At 35.8% G+C, this 18,002-nt stretch overlaps 1 protein-coding gene across 2 annotated transcripts in view; it reads right to left on the bottom strand.

Moving 5' to 3' along the window:
• VTA1 (vesicle trafficking 1) overlaps positions 1–18,002 on the bottom strand; it is a 67,182-nt gene that overhangs the window by 33,536 nt on the left and 15,644 nt on the right. For both annotated transcript variants that reach the window (XM_079938943.1, XM_079938944.1), the window contains 3 exons: positions 15,271–15,365; positions 12,597–12,724; positions 11,889–11,964 (listed from right to left, as the gene is read on the bottom strand). In XM_079938943.1, the coding sequence (XP_079795069.1) occupies positions 11,889–11,964; positions 12,597–12,724; positions 15,271–15,365 (299 nt within the window). The remainder of the gene's footprint in view (positions 1–11,888; positions 11,965–12,596; positions 12,725–15,270; positions 15,366–18,002) is intronic.

Here is an 18,002-nt window from a genome sequence, read left to right as displayed (position 1 = left end):
ATTTGCCTTTCTCACTTCATCTTATTAGGAGCCACATAATATCAGCTGGTCCCAATATTGAATGTGTTAGGTTTGACGACTTGGTTAAAGTGGTGTCAGACAGGTGTTTCCATTACTGGCTTACTATTTTCCCCTTTAAAATTAATAAGCAATCTGAGGGGAGATATTTAGAGACTAATGTAAATATCCTGCTTATCACCAAATTTTCTACCCACTAGTTTTAAATCCCATTAATGATTTCTAACTTCACTGTCATTTCTCTATTTATTAGTTAGAACGCTACGGTAAGGAGCTTTCTCCGTCCTTTCATTATTTATTTATTCATTCATTTATTTATTCCATTGTATGTTTCAGTAGGGACGAATGAATTCTTATTTTATTCAATGCATTACCTATTAAGATCATTCATATTTCGATAGTCAAATTGTCCCTGATGCCGACAGTGGGAACCCTTTCAAGTTGGCTTCTGGATCCTTCTGACATGTTCCTGTGATTATGTGAACCATTTCTTTACTTTCTGGCACAGTAAGAAGATCCAGCTTCATTTAGTACTTTCCCTTACCCAGCCCTAGATTCAGTCCTTTCTATAAGAGTCCTGGTTGCTTTTATAGATGAAGGGTATTTAGAACCCAAAATCAGGCACTAGAGGTGCTCACTGTTATTGATGCATCATTGCTTCTAGGTTCTTTCAGTACAGAGATATAGGAACTATGTTTTATGTGCATGTGTACACACACCTATGTATGTATGCTGTATATACAAATACATGCATATACTGTATATGCACACATTTATAGTATACATACATACTGTTTATAGAAATATATCTATTTTGCCTTATTTGTATATTTAAAAGCATGAGTTAATATGGACATCTCCAATGCCAATCCAACAATATAATACAATATAGTCTTCTCCCACCCCCCACTGTAACTTCTTTCCCCAGAAGTGAGAAATCTGGCTTCCTCAATATATTTACTCATTTGCACAGTCCTCGAATATAGAGTAAGCAGTTTTAGAATTGCCAACTCAATATCATCAAGAAAAAACAAACCTACAAACAATAGTTCAATATTTAACTTTTTTTGCAGTAAAACTGATATACCTTGAGATGTATAAATCTTAAGTGTATAGTTTGAGTTTTGACAAAAAGATCTACCTGTGTAAAACATACTCCTATCAAAATACATTTCTAGTTCCCCAGGAAGCTCCTTTATATCCCTTTCCAGATCAATTTCCCCTTTCCATACACCAAAAAACTCCTAATTTTCTTCACTAGAATCAAGTTGTCTATTGTAGTACTTTATATGAAGGGAATCATACAGTTTGTATTCTTTTGGGTCTTTTTTTGCTCAACATAATGTCTACAAAATTGATCCATGTTTTAGGGTATATCAGTAGCCTCTTTTTATACCTTAGTAACAACACAATTTATTTATCAGTTCCTCTGCTGGTGGACATCTAGGTTGTTTACACAGCTTTGGGATATCATGAATAAAGTTCCTATGAACACTCCTGAACAAGTCTTTTCTGGACATATGTTTTCATTTCTCTTGGATAAACACCAAGGAATTGCTGGGTAAAAAGGTAGGTGTATGTTTAACTTTACAAAAATCTGCCAAATCTCTTCCCAAACTGGTTATGACATCTAACATTTTCACCAAGCGATGTACGAAAGCTCTTGTTTTCACACATTCTAGCCAATATTTGATGTGGGCAGCCTTTATTCATTTTAGATAATTTTACTGCTTTTAAACTATTTATCCTACCAATGACTGAGAGGGGGGTGTTAACATCTCCAATCACTATTATGACTTTTTTCCTGTATTTTCTTTTATTTTTATCACGTTTTGTTTCATAAAGTTTAAAACTGCTATTAGGTACATAGACATTTATAACTGTGGTACCTTCTTAATGAACTGTAATATCTTCTTGATAACAAAACGTCCCATTTTACCTCTGGTAAAACATCATCTTAAAGTTTACTTTATCTAATATTAATATGGCCATCTCAGATTTTGCTAACTTAGTATTTGCATTGAATATTTTTTCATCCTTTCAGTTTCAAAATATCCGTGTCTCTGTATTTAAAGGATGTCTCTTATAAATAGTATACAGTTAGGACTTGCTTTCTACTTTTAAATTGGAGTGTTACTCCATTTACATTTATAGTATGTACTGATACAGCTGTATGCAGGCCTAAAATTTGCTATTTGTTTTATATTAGTCCTATCTGCTTCTGTTTCCCTCTGTTCCCTTTCCCTGCCTTTTTTTTTAGAGGGGGGGTTACCAAATATATATGTATAGTTACAATAAGTTTTAGTTAAATGGCATACATATTTTTTTAAAGAAACGAATAAAAGAGGAAATATATAGTTTTTAATGTATTTACTTATACACTGTATCAGTGTACTTTATTCCTTCCTATAAATCCAAGTTGTCATCTGGTATCATTTTCTTTCAGCCTGAAAAACCTCCTTTCTGCTGTTCTTTAGTTCTTTAGATCTTTAGTGCAGATCTGCTAGTAATGAACTAATTTATCTAAAAATGTCTTTTATTTTACCTTCATTATTTGAAGGGTAGCTTTGCTCTACATAGAAGTCTGAGCTGTCAGGTTCTTTTGCTTGTTTGCTTTTTCTTTCAGTACTTTAAATATGCCAATTTCATTATCTTCTTGCCACAACTTTTTTAAAAAATGAGAAGCCATCCATCCTTCAAAGCATTGTTACCTTGTGCGTAATGTGTCGTTTCCCAAGACAGCTCCTTCAAGATTTCCTCTTCCATCACTGAACTTTACTGGTTGGACTATCACAACCAGTAAATGCTCTCAGGTATGGTTTCTTTGTATTTATTTTACTTGAGGTTCACTGAGCTTCTTGGCTCCATAACTATTTTTTTCACTCAATTTAGAAAATCTATGGTTATTATTTCTTCAACATTTTCTTTCTAGTCTCTTTTTTGGGACTCCAATTGTACATGCTAGACCTCCAAATATAGTAGTAATAATACACAATACGCCTATTTCTGAATAAATTTATCTTAATATATAAGATTGAGTAGATGAGGATAGTTTCCATTAAAATTTTCATGTATTTTACGTGGATGTCCTCTCTAAATACAGGATATTAGAACATTATCCATCAACTAATAAAAGCAAAATTAATGTTTTTTAAGCGTTTACTATATGCTAGGTACTTTGTTAAAGGCTTTACATGTATTTTCTCATTTAAAATCCAAGACACCTTGAAGAAGTAGGTGTTACAATTTTCTTCATCTTACAGATGTGGGAACAGGCTTATATAAGTCAAATAACTTACCCAAAGTCACACAGTTATGAAGTGGCATATGGGATTTTGAGGCCAATGCCTGCAGTATTCTGAACCACATTATACTAACATTGTATGCAAAAACACTTCATTCATTTACAACTATTTGAAGATCATGTACAAGACACTGTTCTTGGCAATTATTATACAGAAGTGAATACAAGATACATGAAATTCCTACTCTAATAAGAGAGACAATACTACCCTCATATCTTTCTATTTATTATTACAATTACTGAGACCTTCAGTGTACAGTGAGAGCATGAAAACTTAAGGTATGGTGTATGTACAAAACACAGTTTTGTAAGTAGATGAATTTCTCCTGATCTACCATGGTTTTCTAGGCTAGCAAGAAGATGTTGCTTAATTCTGAACCTTACAGTGCAAATGAATACCTTAAACAGACTACCTCCTTTGCAGACAGCTATTCATGTATATTATTATTCCAGTTATGTTGCAGCCCTGTTTTTCGAGTAGGGAGAGTCCATGATTGAGATACAAACAGGATTCTCTGGGAGCTCCCATAGAGGGATGTAGATCAGTGCCAATCAAAATATGGTCCCAGAACCAGAGCTGGCCTGCAAACTGTTTACCACTTTTGTGACAAGACAATACAGAAATTGAGAGCATTTAGGAAACTTATAGCAAATTAGGTTTGTATTTTATATGTCTTTTTAAGGTTTTATTTTTCTAGTTAATCATTATTTATATTTTACAAAACAATCAGCTTGCAACAGAATGGAAATTAAGAAGAAAAAAATGCTAGAGAGTTTGTTAATACTGTTTATTACACAGTATTACACAGAGTTTGTTAATTTATTTATTTATTACACAGAGTTTGTTAATACTGTTCTGGGCCATAGCATCTGGGGACAAGGAACTTCTATTTTCTGATTCTGTTTTCTCACTGTAATTCAGGGTTGTGAAAGTGAAACAAGATATATCTAAAGTGTCTAAGCACAGTGCCAGGCAAATGGTAGGACTGGATCGCATCACTGTATTTTGTCATTACTACACCATATATCATCATACTCAGTTATTCTGCTTCCCTTTCCAAGTTGGAACACAAACCTTGTGAGGGCAGGAAAACATACCATATTCATTTGATTCCCCCAAACTAGCAGAAACTCAACAGATAAAGGCAAAATGGTATCTGCTCCTCAAACATTGCTAGAAGTGAAATAAATCTAAAATACAATAAAAGAAAGCCTATCAATACTGGCCAGAAGTAGTTAACACAAGATGTTAAAGAAAAATAACTTATTTATATTTTGAACATTGCTTGCTTTAAAATACAAAATTAAAAATTTTAATATATACTTTTGGTGACTTTATACCTAAAACTGGGACACTGATTCCAAGACAGTTATAACTGGAATGGTAGAAGTTTACAATGACAACAAATTTAATCAAATTCTGAGATGGAATTGTATATATAAAGCACAGTTAAAAGAGTTAAATACATATAACTAAACAGATAGGAGTGTTCAGAAACAGAATAGCAACAAAGTATTTTTTTTTAAGTTGAAGATTAAAGAAAATACAGACTTTAAAAATTTTTGTGAATACTGCGAACTATGAAAAATGACATGAAATTAAAAGGAAAAAATGTCAGGAAATAGACCAAGAAAAATGAGATCTATTACATTTTAGATGAGTTATGAAAGAAGTTCCATGTAAACAAGTCTGAACATTACCTTCAACTATAGATTGAAAAATGAAAAGCTAAACTATAGCAACTTTTGAAATATCTATAGCTAAATAGCTACTAAATAGCTACTGTTTTTACTCTGAGATTTTACCCAATGTGCAAATTTACAGCTACTGCCCGAGAAGATGTAAGAGTAGAATGAGACAGTCTCCCCTTTGAGGACTTGCAGTATAATTTACTCCAAAATACGATATATAACACTTAAGTCAGGGACTTCCCTGGTGGTGCAGTGGTTAAGAATCTGCCTGCCACCCTGAGAAAACCATAATTCAAAAAGAGTCATGTACCAAAATGTTCATTGCAGCTCTATTTACAATAGCCAGGAGATGGACACAACCTAAGTGTCCATCATCGGATGAATGGATAAAGAAGATGTGGCACATGTATACAATGGAGTATTACTCAGCCATAAAAAGAAACGAAACTGAGCTATTTGTAATGAGGTGGATGGACCTAGAGCCTGTCATACAGAGTGAAGTAAGTCAGAAAGAGAAAGACAAATACCGTATGCTAACACATATATATGGAATCTAAGGAAAGAAAAAAAAAAGGTCATGAAGAACCTAGGGGTAAGACAGGAATAAAGACACAGACCTACTAGAGAATGGACTTGAGGATATGGGGAGGGGGAAGGGTAAGCTGTGACAAAGTGAGAGAGTGGCATGGACATATATACACTACCAAACGTAAAATAGATAGCTAGTGGGAACCAGCCGCATAGCACAGGGAGATCAGCTCAGTGTTTTGTGACCACCTAGAGGGGTGGGATAGGGAGGGTGGGAGGGAGACGCAAGAGGGAAGAGATATGGGAACATACGTATATGTATAACTGATTCACTTTGTTATAAAGCAGAAAGTAACACACCATTGTAAAGCAATTATACTCCAATAAAGATGTAAAAAAAAAAAAAGAGAATCTGCCTGCCAATGAAGGAGACACAGGTTCAATCCCCGGTCTGGGAAGATCCCACATGGCGTGGAGCAACTAAGCCCGTGTGCCACAACTACTGAGCCTGTGCCCTAGAGCATGCGCGCTGCAACTACTGAGCCCATGCGCCGCAAATACTGAAGCCTGCGTGCCTAGAGCCCATGTTCCACAACAAGAGAAGCCAATGCAATGAGAAGTCCACACACAGCAATGACGTGTAGCCCCCGCTTGCCGCAACTAGAGAAAGCCCGTGCGCAGCAACAAAGACCCAATGCAGCCAAAAAAATAATTTTAAAAAAACAAAAATCTTAAGTCAACACATTTATAGTGTAACATTCATAAAGTTAAGATCCTAAATGAGTTGAGAGAATGGAGAAATGCATATAAGGGCTAGAATAATGGAGCTACGACTCGAAGAGAAGGTAACACTTAGACAAAGCAGGCTAAAAAACCAACGTTTACAACGGTGAAAGCTGAGCGCGGGAGGTAAGCAGAATGGTCTGACAAACATACAATGGGACTGGTAAGAAGTAGCATAGGAAGGAGTCTGGACTTGCAATGCCAGGAAAGGAAAAGTCCCTGTTAGGTTCTTCAATAAAACAATGACAGAGGAGAATAGGTTCCAGGGTAAAAGAGCCTAAAATAGGAAAATTAATTAGGTAAACTGCAGTAGTGTAGCTTGTGAACCAACGACCTTTAAAAAAAAAAAAGGCTGGAATGTTAAATAAAAGGAATTTAATTAGAAGACGCAACATCTTTACGTACAAATGCCATAAGAAGGCCCCAGATGTTCGTCTTGCTCCCTCCCTACACTGACAACCTCTACATTGCCATGTCATGTTTCTTCTCCTTTCTTCCTACTAGAAATTAGTTCTCTGCTGTCATAATTTCTGGTGGCTCTACTTTTCATTATCATTTATATAACTTAAATGGGTAATTTTTCATCCCTCCTTTTGGAGCTTCTAATCTAAAACTATTTTTGCTTCTCTCTTTTTCTTTTTTTGTCTGCTTTTTCATCTTTGCTTTTTATTCTCCTTTTCCTATCTCTTCTTGCATGTTTGGAACACATAATCATAGACTGGTAGAGCTGCACAGGATCTCAGAGATCTGCTTGACCAGGCTTCCCATTTTATAGAAGAAAAACCAAGTCCTAAGAGGTAAAATGACCTCTTGGCTTGGAGTTTAGGCTTGGCTCTGACAACCACTGTTGCTATTCTTTTAAATAAATTTTCAGAACTGACAGGAAAAAACCATACCATTTTTTAAACTTTAAAAAATATAATTAAAAAACCCCCATTATCTTGATTATAAAGATGATAAAATTAAAAGATAATTTTAAAATACACAAATAAAGGGCTTCCCTGGTGGCGCAGTGGTTGACAGTCTGCCTGCCGATGCAGGGGCACACGGGTTCGTGCCCCGGTCCGGGAAGGTCCCACATGCCGCGGAGCGGCTGGGCCCGTGAGCCATGGCCGCTGAGCCTGCGCGTCCGGAGCCCGTGCTCCACAACGGGAGAGGCCACAACAGTGAGAGGCCCGCGTACCGCAAAAAAAAAAAAAAAAAACACAAATAAAAACTACAAGATAATTATAATGCCTTCCCCTTCCTCATTTTCTGTTATTGTAGTCTTTAATGTTTCTCAAGCAGCATTCTTTGAGAAGCAAGGCAAACAACTCTTTTTGAAGAAAGTTCCAGCTTTATTAAAAAGCTATGGGATATTATGCAGGTAATACCACCACCACATTTCCTTTATAAATGAACAAATAAGAAACAGCAATTCCTGAAATATACCTACAGGAGTATATATTAAAAAACAAAATCTGGGGGCTTCCCTGGTGGCGCAGTGGTTGAGAGTCCGCCTGCCGATGCAGGAGACAAGGGTTAGTGCCCCGGTCCGGGAGGATCCCACATGCCACGGAGCGGCTGGGCCCGTGAGCCATGGCCGCTGAGCCTGCGCGTCCGGAGCCTGTGCTCCGCAACGGGAGAGACCACAGCAGTGAGAGGCCCGCGTACCGCAAAAAAAAAAAACAAAAACAAAAAACAAAATCTGCCTACCTGAAATCCTTAAACTTATTCTTTTCCCACCTTTCTGTTTCCTGTCTTTGTCTCTGCTAGTGTTTTCAAAGTATAGGATGAAACTAAAGTGAAAGTGGAAAGGAGGAATGAGTTACAATGCTTTGAGTAACCAGTTATACCCAGCTTTTAAAACATGTCATATTTTTAATAGTTATTGTGAAATAAGAAATGTTCTGCTAGTTTGTGTCTTATTTTAGGCACAGAGTGCTTAAATCACAAGTAAATAAATACAAGCCTTAGATTTCCTCAGACAACAATGAGGACCTACCAGAGAGGGTTGATGCCGATGATACTCTGCTTATCTGTTTTGGTAGGAGCTGCGAAAGTCACAGCTAGAGCGTATTCCTCCCTATTCCACTCAAGTGGAGCATTATTTAAAGTTATGACATTTTAAATCATTATTTTGAAAAATCTGTATCTCAGTGATAATGATGAATATGCCACTTCTAGAAATGGAAAATGATGGAACAAAAACCAACATTAAAAGTAAGGGAAAATAGAATTTGAAACCAGGCTGATCAAACTGGCTGGCTGGGGGATTATGTTATTGCTGTATGAACAGTCTTGCCAGTATTTCACTTTCCTTGTCGGCTGCCTTTATTTAGTCAACCTTAGTTCATGGCCAAAAACCAGTTCACTAGTCATATAAGGATAAGATCACTGTATAATAATGGATATGAGAAATGTCAGTATTGTATGCCAAACAAATTATAACTTTTTTATTTTTTTGCGGTACGCGGGCCTCTCCCTGTTGTGGCCTCTCCCGTTGCAGAGCACAGGCTCCGGACGCACAGGCTCAGCGGCCATGGCTCACGGGCCCAGCCGCTCTGCAGCACGTGGGATCTTCCCGGACCGGGGCACGAACCCATGTTCCCTGCATCGGCAGGCGGACTCTCAACCACTGTGCCACCAGGGAAGCCCATAACTTTTGATATATACAACTTTCACTGGATGTATAAACTTTGCATGTTATAACAAGCATATGTAAGTTAGTGAAGAGCACCCACATATAATTACATACTAAATGTGTGTACATACATTTGCTAATTTAAAATGCAGGATTTACATAAAGGCCCAAAGAATAAACCTCAGCCCAATCAAATAATTATAGGGACGCCCTTTCCATGCTGGCCTTACAATGCCTAATTTCTTTTTTCCATACCATTTCAGACCCCTCCTGCTCTCTGGATCCTTTAACCACCAACACAGATGTTATTTCCTACTTTAATGCCAATGCAAGGCAGAAAAACTTAGGTAGCAGGTTGGGTGATTAGACAGGGAAAGAAAAGAGTGTAAACATTTTGGAAAAATGTCCCTTTCACTCTTGGGCTACATGTAGTCTTTAGTATCCTCAGTATCTAAGCATCTCTCCCCCAACTCCTTCTGAAGCCCTCTCATTTGTCCCATTAAGAGTCCCTGCCTTAGCTACTATATTCAAATAACTAAGAAAGCTGTTCTTTGTTAAGGATACCTGTATGTAAACTTAGATTTTTTTTCCTTCTGAAATGCAGATGAATTACATGCTAATTATGTGTGGAGGTATTTATGTGTCCCTTAAGTAAAACAAAAACAAAACAAAACCTACATTACTCACTTAAGACTTCTGGACATTTTGTTCTTTTTCCTGTATCTATTACTTTACCTTTTATCTGGGTTCCCCACTGTTAGCAGTTATAACTTCAAAGAACTGTGTGCTTGCTTCTGAGATACATGGGCAAAAGCAGCTCCTCTAAGTAAGAAGTAGGAGAGGCAAGAAAAGCCATCTCAGAAGTATCTGGCAAACTGATCTGCTACTGTGCTTTACCATGACCTTCTCTTCTGATATCTTACATTTCTATCTACTTCTCTACTTGTGTTTCTTTATTCACTTCTTCCTCTAGTCTTTTAAATACAGGTGTTTATCAGGATGTTTATCTGACCATTTTCTCTCTCTTTCAAAACTATCTTCTTACCTGAGCGTTTGTCTAATCTCCTAACTTGAACTTTTATCTCTATTTTGCATATTTCTTGTCTTTTTATTTCTAAGAGTCTTGTGGTGATTTATTTTTGTATGCTACACCTGCACCTCACACTTTAAAATTTAAGTCTAAACATATTATTTCTCCTCAGGTCAACGACAACCCACTTTGTACGAAGTTCCACAGTAATCATTAACTAGTTCTTTTGCCAAATGACTTGTAGTTCTTTCCTACCCCAGTTCATTCTATACAGTCTTATCATACCAAGCACCCCAAAGTAGAATTCTTTATTCAATAAATATAATAAATATAAATCCCCTAATTGAAGATGCCAGGCCTTTCATCATCTGTCTGATCTGGCTTATGACTTACTTTTCTAATCTGGTCTCATTATTCTCCTTCAGCCACCTGGTACTCGCCAAAACCCTACTACCTATCTACAGCTTTCCATAATATCATGCTTAAATCACCTCTATGTCCTCTGTGTGCCCTGTTTAGTATAGAGCCCCATACTAGTAAAACAGGAAAAAAAATCCAGATCAGTAGTAACAGGAGACAGGAGTAGAAAGGGAGCTAAACAGTGGATCCACAGGGCCTCTAAAATGCAAAAAAGTGAGAAGCATTTGTGGTTTTCACACTCCAGGCCTCAGTTTTCTCTGATGTTGCTCTATTTCAAGAAAAGTTAACAGCAGTGGCTCTCAATGGGCATTACCCCATACCCTCGCGGGTGTTTGGAAATATCTGTTGGTGGTTTCTAGTCATCTGACTGGGGAATGCTGTGTGGGCAAGAGACAGGATGCTTGATGTTTTGAAAGAAAAGGGACAGTCACACACAATAAAAAAGTGTCCCTCATTTGGCACAACTTTGAAATGTCCTGCACATCTCTGCCAACTCAAAAACTCAGCTTATGATCGTCAGGCCTCGAGCTTAACTACATTTTACATATAAACAAAGCATTTATTGCACAGTTTTGATGTACTGTTTTACAAACATGTAAAATATCGCATAGATAGATTGTACTTTGTTTTGTTTGGAATGATACACTGAGCTGCTCACCATTTTGAAAAAATCATTTCATAGAAAGCAATGTTCTTCATAGATCTCAAATCACTAATATGACATGCCTCTATCAGTCTCATTTGTAACTCTCTTTTCTCCTCCCTTCCTCCTTCCCTCCTTCCCTCCCTCCCTTCCTTCCTCTCTCTCTCTCTCTTTTGTTCTTTCTAGATTAACATCTCTCCTTCCAGGTCAATGGTAAAGCCTGCTACAGTGAAAACAACACTGAACTCACGGCAACAAGTTTGTCACTTAGCCTCAGTTTGCTCATATATAAAATGAATATGTGCTCTACTTATCTTAGAGTGGTTATGAGAAACAAACTGATAAAATGGATAGGAAGTATCTTGTAAAATATCAAGTTCTATATGTATTTTACAATAGAGACAAACCTTTAACAATAATATTTCTGGCTAGAAACAAAATAGGAAAAAAGCAGTACTAAAAAGTCTCTGCCTCCAGTAATGTTTACCAAATAACAGTACAGAAATTTAACAGCATCCAGGATCAGTAATATTTAAACACTTAATAAAATCAAACTCTGAACCTGGGGTTCAGAGACCAATACAGTAGCTATGTACTCACTAAAGTATAAAATACATGCTGGATTTAAAGAACTTACTACAAAAAATAACATTTATCATTAAAAATAATTCCATCTTTTGTTTTCACTTTTTAAAATGTGGCTAGTAGACAATTTAAAATTACACATTTTGCTTATACTACATTTCTGATGGACATGATGCTCTAACTAAACAATGCAATAATAAAACTAATAAAAAGCCACAACACTGATCTCCAGCTAATAAGACAATAAAGAATGTACACTCACTTCATCAGTGAGTTCTCCAAACACTGTTATGACATCTATTAAAAGACTTGCAGTATAGAAGGACTTGATCATGTTTCTGGAAGAGAAAAGAAAAGTTCATCTAATTCAAATGAAAAAATGTAAGAATTAGTCTTGTAGCTACAAGACAAAAGCTTCCAATGTTTATAAAAGCACTCTGAAATTGTTTTAAATAAAATCAGATTTCAAGAACACAATGGAGCTCCTGTAATCTGTTATTAGGAGGAAGTTACAACACATATAACAGGTGAATATGCTACAACAAGGTTTCATAGTATGCGTCTGATTTTAGAAAATGTAATGACAGTACTATCTGAATCCATATCAAGCCATGTGTATTTCTTTGTATTTAAGTCTTATTATAATAATGACAAATCATTTGAATCGGTAGGGGTGGGAATTTTTAAAATCAGTATCATTGGACCAGGCTGTTTTTGGCTAAAATCAACACAGATCTTACTAAATGGCTAGTTAGGGTATATTTATGAAGAAAATGAATCTGCCCTGGGTATTCTTCGTTTAGCCATTTTCTCTAAAAAGCCAGGATCACTCTTGTAACCCAAACTCATTCTGAGATTCAAAAAAAAAAAATCTAAATCGTTAATCAGGAAGTCTGAGAGTAATCAAGAGAAAACTGGATAAATTCTGGTTATACAGTAACTAAATTTAATTTTATCTATCTTTACTTACTTGTGAAATCGCCCAGCACGATCTTCATTATCTGCATACAAAAACATTTTCAAAGCATAATTCTCCAAATGGGCACAACCAACTATTTCTTGAGTAACAGCTTCATTATCGCCCAACTGTTTCTTAAGCTAAAATAAAATGAGATACAGAACTTATGATTCTGGGCTCACAGAAGTGTATACTTAAGTATAAAAATTCCCAATAATCAAATCCAACGTTCACAAAATTTTGAAGAAAGACACTTATGATAACGTGAACGTTTAATTTAGCTCTAAATATCAAAATAATCAAGAAAAAAAACCATCCAACTATCTATGTAAAGCATCAGACAAATATTTCAAATGTACTAACAAGTATCCTAAAAATGGGATTAAGAAATTCTTTCCTAACCATACATAATTTAAATCTTTAATTTATTTCTATTTCAATTTCTTCTATCAAATACAGAAAAATACAATGAGAAGGATCATTATATCCTAAAAAAGTATCTCTCAGAGCACACTGCATTAGAGATCTAATTCTAAGTAACGTATAAGAAAACAAACTTAGAATAGGATTACGGAAGTTTTAAAAATGTAGACAAATATATACCTCAAATCAACACAATTTACAACCATGTAAATTTCCAGTCAGTACATCCCTTTCCTACACATACAATAATTTAAAGTGTTTTAAAAACAACAAACTAAATTCCTACATTTTACTCAGACTGTCATATTGGAGTAAAATGACCTTCTGGAATATTAGATCTGAGCACCACACTACTGTTTAAAAATTGCTTTTTTCAAAGAACATTATAAAGTAACAAATTAAATTTAGAAAAAGCGAGAGGATTTTTCATAAAATCAGCAAAGTACATATTCTCATAATTAAGGCCCAGAAGAGTTTGAATACTGGAATTTAAGGACATCTGAGCACGCTCATCCTGAACAAAAACAGAAAAAAAGCCCCACATATAACACTGGTTTACTGTATCCACACTGCGAAATGCTTTAATTGTAGAGGCAATTTATTTCTAGAAAAATTTAGTGGGAGCATGTCATTTCATCTCACCTTCAGCATAAAAAACTGGCAGCAAAAACATAATATACTTGAAGTGTTCCAACTATAAATATAAACATTATAGCACAAGCAGATATGTTCTCACCATGGAATGAACTTGTTATTTAATGTAGATAATAATAAATTCCTGGTAAGTCTCTTTATAAATGTGATTTTACATTTTGCATATTATAAAGACAGTTTGAGTTTTGTCTTATCCATAAGCTATTGTTATTTTAGCTATTATTGTTAAGCTGTAAAATTAATAAAGAGATATATTCTATATAAAATGTCTGTAAGAGACTGTATTGTACAAATGTATTGCTACGTGTCAGACAAATTCTTCCTCCCACCTCCTAACCCCACCCTCCAAAAGAAGAGTACTCAAATTCTTCCTGCATCCACAGAAGCAGTATTAGAAGTAGAAGGCCAGACAGGCTCCAAGGGCAGCTGAGTTGTCATCAGTGATGCCACCAGGCTACCTTGGATGGTTAATAGTAGCAGATGACAGGATTCTGGGTCAGAAGGCCAGGCACCCATACAAAGTTAGAGAGAACACTATTGCCCACGGCTGCTTAATACAAGTAGGCTTTGATCTGAATAACTTTCAACTTTTAAAAAAAGTTCTGGGCCGACTGGTATAAGTGCATTGATTTTTAATATGTCTGAATTTTGTTTCTCTAAACAAAATAATGCAACTGATCAAATAAATATTTAGGTTTCTAATTCTCTTGAGCAGGTCACATAACTAAATAAGCAAATAAAAAGTAAGCCACAGCTATGAATATAACTGCCTTGGAGGAGATGCATTAATGAGAAGTAAACCTTGACATTGTTAAAAAAGAAACTGGGATGGCTGGGCATGGGAGGCACAGGGTGGAGCCCTGCTTACTAAGTAAGGTTACTATGGTTTAATAATGCCTTCCTGATGCACTGACACCCAATCAAATCCTTCAATTTTCCCTGGATTCGTGCTTCTACATAACCTGTGAAGTTCGATCACAGTTCAAGATGACTTATTGGTCACCTCCCACATTTCTGCTAGCAGAGGAAAATGCCTAGACCATAAGAGTATCTTGTTATGGGACCAAGAGTAGGAGGAAGAAACAATAGGCAACTTCCTTCATGGTCCTTTTCACTAAATAAATAGCCTGTTTCTTTCTTTTTTTTGCCCGTGCCTCACAGCATGTGGGATTGCAGTTCCCCAACCAGGGATCGAACATGCACCCCCTGCAGTGGAAATGCGAAGTCTTAACCACTGGACCACCAAGGAAGTCCCCGATTTCATTATTACAAGAGCCATTTAAGAATTCCCAAATCAATCATCGGTGTGACTGCATGAAGGAAGGTTAGAAAGGGTTTGTCACTTACAAAAGAATGACTCAAAGGTCATCTACAATAACCTGGAACAAAATATAATGTATATGTAAAGATACTGAAACCGACGTATACCTACTTACAACTCCCTAAGCAGTATGATGTAAATGAAAAAAAAATGTGTCTCATTTTTCCTCAGCTATGACATTGCTGATTGCTGCCAACAGGAAGAACTAAAATGACAACACACACACAAATGAAATAAAATGGCATTTTAAACATTAAGCAGAAAATAAATTTTCAGTGTTCAACTTACAGCTTCTAACTGATCCATTAGCTTTGATAAAAATTTACGACATTCAGGAGTTTTACTGTCAATCTTCATTCCCGTTTGCATCGCATACAAACGACCTACAAAGAAAAATACGATTTGAACAATTTCCAGGACTGAATGTTTAAAATATGTTTTGTCTAATTAATAATTCAAGTTTTAAGTGAATTGAGAAATAAAATAAAACTTTGATTTACTATGGCTCTTATTCACAAATATAAAGAACACAAAAATATTATCCAAAGAATGCAAGATGAATGATGATAAGTTTCTATGAAGTAAGGCCTTCTCTTTTGGCATTATGTTTAAAAAATAAAAGGACTAGGTCCTAAGCTGTCAAAGGGACCTGCAATTTAATAGGTAAGTGAGGGCATTCAGAAAAACAACCACGTGTACAAGAGCACTTGCCAAGGGCGAGATAAGTAATACTGATAAAATACACAATATGGGCTGGGACAAGGGGAAATGCCACTCAAGCTGAGGCTAACAGGGAGAATTTTTTTGGTCATTTTTATATATACAAATAAAAATAAGTATACCATCTCTTTAAAAAAAATAGAAATATTAGAGATAAGGCTGAAGCTAAAAACCTCTCTGCTACCACAATCCTAAATAGCTTTCCCAGTGATAAGAGCTGTAAAGTTTGGTGGTAATTGTTGTTACCACTGGTATGTACATATACTGCCTATAATTTACCTCTTACATTCAACAATATGCTCAGGAGATCTGCGTAGCACTACAGTGCTCCACACTATGGCCACAACAAACTAAAGCACATTTGGGTAGTTCTCAGATTTTCATCGTTACAAACCATGTTGCGCTACCAGACCTTCTTGAGCACACATTCAAGAGTTCCCTGACGGAGATACCAAGAATGAGAATTGCTGGCTCATAGTATATGTAGTACCTTTCTCACTTTAAGGGCTACTCTTAAAACTGTCTTCCAAAACGAATTACCACTATGCAGTTATATCTATAACACATGCAAGCACCCATTTCTCCTAAACTCACAAAAAATTGATATTAAATTAAAAATTGATATTAAACTTATCAATCTCAGAACTGTGTTACCTCACTGTCTGATTTTGCATTTTCACTGTTCAAAGGTATTAGAGATTTACTGGATAGCTCTATATCCTCCTTTATGAATTAGGAATAGCTATCAAAATAAAAGGAAAAAATCTGCCAAATTTTCTGTTGGGTTGTTTCCTTTTTAACAAATTGCCGTGTGGCAGTTCTTTGTACAGTAGAAAGGAGGGAGATCATGTTTCCCCACCAAATGGAATCTTGTGAACACTATCCCCCTTCCCTGCTTTATTTTCTCCTCAGCAGGTAATCATCTTCAATTTTTTTATCCTCTGATTCTACTACAACTCCAACTTAAGCTCCATGAAAATGGCGATTGTAGTCTACTTGGTTTGATGTATCCCTGGCATCTGGGATAGTGCCTGGCCTTCGATAAACATTTTCTGAATAGATAAATACATGAATGAAAGAATAGCGCATTCTGCCCCACTGATTTAAATGCCACTTTTATCATTCATTAGCATACATTAAGTTTTCATGGGATAAAAGGGCCTAATTCTTTATATTGTCTATCTTGCTTTGTTATTTGTTAGTCTACTGGTCTATCATTGCTTTATTTACTGCAGCTTTAGAACATGGCTTGGTATGTTAGCTACTCTCAGGATTTCCAATTCAATTATGTCAACCCAATCATATCTTCTTTAAAGATGTATTAATATACAAATAATACAGTTATGTATTCTGCATGTATTTTTAATTTCAATAGCTGTATCTGAGGGAACTACTTTTGAAGGCTTAGGCTTTTACAGCTATCTCATGTTATAGAGCTTTAAGCTTAATTAATTAACACATTTATTTCTATATCAAATTTAAGGGTTTGATCCATCTAGGTATTAATGAGAGGAAAAAAATGGAGTTCTAAAAGTACTGTAGAGATTTACACTGACTTACAGTGTAAAAAGCATGATGCTTTCATTTTCACTGCACAGTAACCAGCACTGGATATCACTCTGACAAAAAAAAAATCTGAGAAGCAAAAAAAGCCCTTATTATCCATTGCTTTAATCACAAGTGTGACTAAATTTTGCCTTTTCCTCTTTCTTTTAACCAGTCATATTTAACATGTCCAGGTCGTTTACCCATTTGAGTACCAGGTTCTAATCACCTCTCCCCACTCCACGCCTTTTAAAGCATGGCTGAACCCCCTCCCCTCTTCAAACCAGTCATATCTCTTGAGTTGTTCAAGCTCTCTACCTGTTTTAGTCAGCTTTTGTTGTTATAATTGTGACTGAACTCCCCAACACCTCCTCTCTGTGAATTGTTCTGGTCTTCCAGCATTTTTGTTGCATTTTTTTTTTATTATTAAAAGTGCATCACATGAGCTCTTTGGAAAATAAATATTGGCTGAAAATATTGTGCCATCTTCCAATTTTTGAATATTGTTTTAAAACACAGAAGCTTAAAATATTTATGTACCCAAAGCGATTTTTTCCCCCGATCAATTCTAAGCTTGGAAAGCTCTTTTATCTCTAAGAAACTGGATATTCAGTTATGATTTTTCCAGTTAAATTCCTTTTTGAATTTAACTTTTAATAACATGCATCCACCTCAGTTACTGGCATCTGTCTCAAATACACTCAAGAAATAATCCTTTCTTTCTCTAATGATTTGTGGTTCCTTAATATGTTTTT

The sequence above is a fragment of the Stenella coeruleoalba genome (assembly GCF_951394435.1).
Source record: "Stenella coeruleoalba genome assembly, chromosome: 12".
In the NCBI taxonomy this organism is placed as follows: domain Eukaryota; kingdom Metazoa; phylum Chordata; class Mammalia; order Artiodactyla; family Delphinidae; genus Stenella; species Stenella coeruleoalba.
Note: the sequence above shows the minus strand (reverse complement) of the source record. Positions and strands in the feature narration are given on the sequence as shown.